We start from the raw sequence: 6,000 nt of genomic DNA, 5'->3' as shown, positions 1-6,000 counted from the left end.
GCCATTATTCCCCAGCTCTGAAAACTTTTCAGTCAACTTTTAACCTCCACTTACCAATACTGAACCACTTTTATACATTATGTGGAAATAACCGATTTGGTACATGCAGCATTGACCCTCTTAAAACCCTGGAAACATTCTACTGACATTCCCTAAAATCCAATGGATGAAAGCAATTTGATTTATCTCCCTTTATGCATTCAGAGATTTTTTTTAAATGCCCACCGCAGCATCTAACTGGCTATTTAACTGGTCCAGTGCTTCCCCTCCAAAACCAGATTCCCTGTGAAGATGTTTTTGACGTGAGCCCTAAACACCAGTTTCAAGCAATCCATCCTAATATCCCCTCTGAACCAGTTTTGTCCTTTTGTTTACATGCAGCAAAGTGTTGTTTCCGTGCCTGCCCTGGGAGCTCCATGCATTCAGCCTCTTGTGTTCGAACCTCAGCAAATGATTTGACACAGTGTGCGCCCGTGACCTGGGTTGGCACTGAGAGCAGCAGTGGGAAATCGCCCATTCATTTATTCAGTTACCTTTGCCTCTCCTGCAGTGATCCGATTGGACATAATCCGAAGTGTGACTTGACAAAACGGCGCAGAAATGCGGCAAAGCGACTGCACCCGGAGCAGTAAGGTTGAGAGCAGTCCCGAGTGTTTCTGTCGACAGCAAGGAAACTGGATACAGTTGTGGAATTAGTAAACCCCAGTGACGGGAGGAGGACACTGCTGTGAAGTGAGGGTTGAGCGATCAACGTGAGGGCCCCACGGAAACTTTGCTAAACTGCACCTTCTCAGTGGATATTTCACTTGAAGGGAAAAATAAGACATTGAGTTTATCACAGGCAGGCATCTTTAACAGATTGACCACAAAAAAAACAGCAGTCTTTAAGCCGAACAGAACAGTTTGGATAAAATCCAAGCTGAGGCCAAGTGTGTGTGTGCTCTATATTGTTTAATGACCTGAGAGATTTCTTTTCATTTGGGACTTGGCAAAACCAGCGCCACTGACACATTGCAAGACTCTATGGAAGCACTTTCCCCTGGGGACATGTCCAGCGCCAGCCTACCTCCTCTGCGAAACCTGCCCCAGTGGTCCCGCGTCGGGACCCTTGAGAGAAGCCGCTACCCTCGCGCCCTCTTCCAGGATAGTAACGTCAAGCACCTTCCTCTTTCTCCCAGCACCAAGGCAGCCAAAAGCGAAGCCCGCCACCAGCTCAGCCCTCGGTACGAACAGCGAGAAATGGATCCGAACCTGAGGGTGATCACATTGGAAAATAATCTACAGTTCCTCCAGGAACAACATTCAGAAACTCTGGGCAAACTGCATGAGGAAATTGAACTGCTTAAACGAGCGAACCAAGGTCTGTGTGTGTTTGGGGGTATCAGACACCGTAATATGGGGGAGGGGAGAAGGAGCAAAATAAACGCAGGTTGAAGCTTCGGAAAGTAAAGGGCTCCCATTTATATTAACAACTTTAACCACCCCAAGAGGCCCCAGAGTACTTTATAGCCAATGCAATACCTTCCTATTTTGAAGTGGAGTGGGAAAGTCAGCAGCCAACTTGCACACAGCAAGATCTCACAAATAGCTGAGGGATTTATCTGTTTTTGAATAATGTTTGTTGAGGAGTAAATATTTGGCCAGGACGCTGGAGAAAAAAATGCCTTTGCTCTTTTGAATAGTGTCCGAGAGTAGATGATGCCTTGATTTCTTCAGTGTAATGTCTCATTCGCTGACGGTGCAGCACTCCCCTCAATGATACACAGTGATACATAGAGGTGGCAGCCTGGATAATGTGCTCAAGTCTTTAGAGTGGAATATAAACAAAAACTTTATATTCAGGTAAAAAGTGCAGCCCACTGAACCAGAGTTGCTATCACTCGGGAGTAGTTCAGGTTATCAGCTTTTTAACTGAATTAGATTTGGAACCCAAGTAACTATTCTTTGCATGTGAACCAAGACAGTGAACACTGGCTGGTCTAACATTGGGTGGGTGAATTATCACTAACAAGGCTGCATTTATTGCCCTTGAGAAGATAATGGAAAAACACTGCTGTCAGTGTGGTGTTATCTCAGTTATGAGAATACAGTCCAAACTGGTTACTTACTAGGATCTGGCTTGTTACGCAATAATCATTTAAAGAATGGAACACGTGGAAGAACCAAGGGTAAGGAAATAAGCTATGATGTGGAGATGCCGGCGTTGGACTGGGGTGAGCACAGTAAGAAGTCTCCCTCATTCAAAGTTTTTTTTTTTTTTTTTGCATTTTTGACTTTGTCTATATGTTTCTGGAACCTACCTCTTCATTCACCTGAGGAAGCAGCAGTGCTCCAAAAGCTAGTGATTCGAAACAAACCTGTTGGATTTAATCTGGTGTTGTAAGACTTCTTACAAGGAAATAAGCGACAGGCCTCCCAAGATTAAATTGAAACACTGATAGTGTTAAATCTGATAGTTTGGAGTTGTCACGTAAGACAGGGCATTTTTCTTAATCTTTACCACATACACTTGTGTAACCTGAATTCCCCCTGTACCTATCAGTTTATTTTGGTTGCTGTTCAGGACCCATTAGATTATTTCTAGCTCTTTCTATTTTTCTCAGCCTCTCTGGGGACTTTCTGTTCTGTCCATGCTTCTGGATGTCTGACCTGATGTTTCCTTATGTATCTCAGTGTCATAATTTGGTGTATAATGTTCCTGTTAAGTGCCTTGGTGCTATATAAATGTATGTTGCTGATGTCCCTGCCTTTTGTTGCTGCCCAGTTATGGTACTTTTAATTTATCCTAACAGCATTGTGAGTGTATCCATACTACACACCCCTTAGTATTCGGTCAGTGGTCAGGGACAGGAGGGTGTGATTGAGTGAATAGGTAGAGGGATCAAGGCGGCAGGGTTGCAGGAGCCTCAACCCTTATCTTTGTCCAACATGTTCGAGATTCTAATAAAAAAAGGGACAGTACGATGGCGCAGTAGTTAGCACTGCTGCCTCACATAGCCGAAGATCCAGGTTCAATCACAGCCCCGGGTCACTGTCGTGTGGAGTGTGCACATTCCCCCTGTGTCTGTGTGGGTCTCACCCCCACAACCCAAAGATGTGCAGGGTAGGTGGATTGGCCATTCTAAATTGCCCCTTAATTGGAAAAAAATGTTCGAGATTCTTGCTCCCTATGTGGATGAGAACGGGGACTGTGGGGTGGATGAGCAAACGGACCATAGCACCGTGGTACAGGAAGCCATTCAAGTGGGGGCACTGAATATGGGCAGCACGGTGGTACAGTGGTTAGTTAGCACTGCTGCCTCACAGCACCAGGGACCCACGTTCAATTCTAAACTTTGGTGCCTGTCTGTGTGGAGTATGTACGTTCTCCCTGTGCCTGTGTGGGTTTCCTCCGGGTGCTCCGGTTTTCCTCTGGGTGCTCCAGTTTCCTCCCACAGTCCAAAGATGTGCACGTTAGGTGAATTGGACATGCTAAAATTGCCCCTTAGTGTCAAAGGTTACGTTGTGTTACGGTGGTAGGGCAGGGGAGTAGTCCTGGGTGGGGGTGCTCTTTTGGAGGGTTGGTGCAGACTTGATGGGCCAAATGGCCTTCTGCACTGTAGGGATTCTATGAAAAGAAATGTAGTCCTAATCGGCGATCGTATAATTAGGGGGCATAGACACTGTTCTCTGTGACCTGGATCGAGATTCCCGATTGTTTTGTTGCCGAACTGGTGTTCGGGTTTGGGATATCTCATCTGGGCTGCAGAGGAACTTGGAGTGGGGGGGGGTATAAATCCAGATGTCGTGGTCCACATAGGTATCAACAACACAGGTAGAACAAGGATAGAGGTTCTGCTGAAGGAATATGAGCAGCTTGGGCTGAATTAAAAAGCAGAACCAAAAAGATAATCTCTGGATTACTACCGTCGGCCACGAGCTAATTGTCACAGGGGTCAGTAAGATTAAAGAGGTCAATATGTGGGTCAAAGGCTGGTGTCTGAGAAATGTGTTTGAATTCATGGGACATTGGCACCAGTACTGGGGAAAGAGGGAGCTGTTCCAATGGAATCTACCTTCAAGCACAGCAGATAAGGGGACAAATATGAGAAGGGAGGTGGTCAATGCAGGACTTGAGGGTGTTATATCTAAATGTGCGCAGTATACGAATAGAGGTAAATTACCTTGTAGCCCACATTGAAATTGGAGGGTATGATGTTGTGGGCATCACAGAGATGTGGCTACAAGAGGATCAGGGCTGGGATCTAAATATCCTGTTCGGCAGAGGGGGTGGGGTTGCCTTGTTAGTAAGAATTGAAATTAAATCAATAGCAAGAAGCGATAAATAGTCGAAAGACATAGAATCTGTGTGGGTAGAGTTGAGGAATCACAAGGGAAAAAAGATGTAGCGCACAAAGACTCCGAGAGACGAATAGAGTGAAGTCGATGAGGCTTTATTAAGCGTGTCTGTTCCCCCGCAGCTCGGTAGTAGACTGGCCTGCGGGGGAGGACTCCGGCTTCTTCTTATACTCCGCCTTCAGGGCGGAGCTAGAGGTCAACGGCCAACCAGGACCCGGGATCTGTCAGCCAATGACATTAGGGCTTCCAGTCCCACATGACCCCTAATACATACTACCACATTCACCCCTTGTCAAAAATGAACCTGGCAGGGTGATGCTTCGCATGGTGGTAAGGGTTTACAGGGCTGGTCCTGGGAGGAAAACATTCATATGGCAATACAGTATGTACAATTTTTGTCCTGTTTCAACTATTTACAGAAGGTATCGGGAGAGAAAAGCAAAATGTTCTTGTGAAAAGTCCATACATTGATTTAGATCGACGCCACGAGTCGGTCGGGGGGCGGTCTGGTCGTCCTTGTCGATCGCCTCGGCCCCGGTGGTGGTGGTGGTGTTTGTTCCGGTGTTGCTGTCTCCGGGAGCCTTACGGTTTCAGCTTGGGCTTTATTCTTGGTCGGGCCTGGGGGGGGAGGGGGACCTATCCTCCTGGGAAGGGGGCGGTCGCGGGGTGCGGCGGTGGCAGGAAAGGGGGGGGGTTGGGTGAATGGTGTCGGGGGTGTGTGTGTGTTGCCGGCGGGCGCCAGATCTCGCAGGGAGACCGTGTCCTGTCGGCAGTCAGGGTACTCCACGTAAGCGTACTGCGGGTTCGCGTGGAGAAGGTGAACCCTTTCGACCAACGGGTCCGCCTTGTGTGCCCGCACATGCTTTCGGAGCAAGATGGGTCCTGGGGCCGCCAGCCAGGTCGGCAGCGACGTTCCAGAGGAGGACTTCCTAGGGAAGACCAGGAGATGCTCATGAGGCGTTTGATTAATGCTCGTACACAATAGCGACCGGATGGAGTGGAGAGCGTCCGGGAGGACCTCCTGCCACCGTGAAACTGGGAGGTCCCTGGACCGTAGGGCCAGTAGGACGGTCTTCCAGACCGTGCCGTTCTCCCAGACCGTGCCGTTCTCCCTCTCTACTTGCCCGTTCCCCCGGGGGTTGTAGCTGGTTGTCCTGCTTGAAGCTATGCCCTTGCTGAGCAGGAACTGGCGCAGCTCGTCACTCATGAGAGAGGACCCCCTGTCGCTGTGGACGTATGCGGGGCAACCGAACAGTGTGAAGATGGTGTTCAGGGCTTGAATGACTGTGGCCGCGGTCATGTCAGAGCAGGGGATGGCGAATGGGAAGCGAGAGTACTCGTCCACCACATTAAGGAAGTATGTGTTGCGGTCGGTGGAGGGGAGGGGCCCTTTGAAATCCAGACTAAGGCGTTCAAAGGGGCGGGAAGCCTTAATCAGGTGCGCACCATCCGGCCTGAAAAAATGCAGTTTGCATTCTGCGCAGATGTGGCAGTTCCTTGTGACTGTACGGACCTCCTCTAAAGAGTATGGGAGGTTGCGGGACTTGATGAAATGGTAAAACCGAGTGACCCCGGGGTGGCAGAGGTCCTCGTGGAGGGTTTGGAGGCGGTTAATTTGTGCGTTGGCACATGTGCCGCGGGATAGGGCATCGGACGGCTCGT

At 48.9% G+C, this 6,000-nt stretch overlaps 1 protein-coding gene across 5 annotated transcripts in view; it reads left to right on the top strand.

Moving 5' to 3' along the window:
* ccdc74b (coiled-coil domain containing 74B) overlaps window positions 1-6,000 on the top strand; it is a 104,798-nt gene that overhangs the window by 11,165 nt on the left and 87,633 nt on the right. For 3 of the 5 annotated variants that reach the window (XM_072499534.1, XM_072499525.1, XM_072499505.1), the window contains exon 2: window positions 382-1,360. In XM_072499534.1, coding sequence (XP_072355635.1) covers window positions 1,024-1,360 — 337 coding nt within the window. In that variant the 5' untranslated portion in view covers window positions 382-1,023. The remainder of the gene's footprint in view (window positions 1-381; window positions 1,361-6,000) is intronic. The other 2 variants (XM_072499543.1, XM_072499516.1) reach the window with 2 other exon arrangements.

This window comes from Scyliorhinus torazame, chromosome 1 (genome assembly GCF_047496885.1).
Source record: "Scyliorhinus torazame isolate Kashiwa2021f chromosome 1, sScyTor2.1, whole genome shotgun sequence".
NCBI classification, from domain to species: domain Eukaryota; kingdom Metazoa; phylum Chordata; class Chondrichthyes; order Carcharhiniformes; family Scyliorhinidae; genus Scyliorhinus; species Scyliorhinus torazame.
The sequence above is the reverse complement of the archived record's forward strand: the minus strand, read 5'-3'. Positions and strand labels throughout refer to the sequence as shown.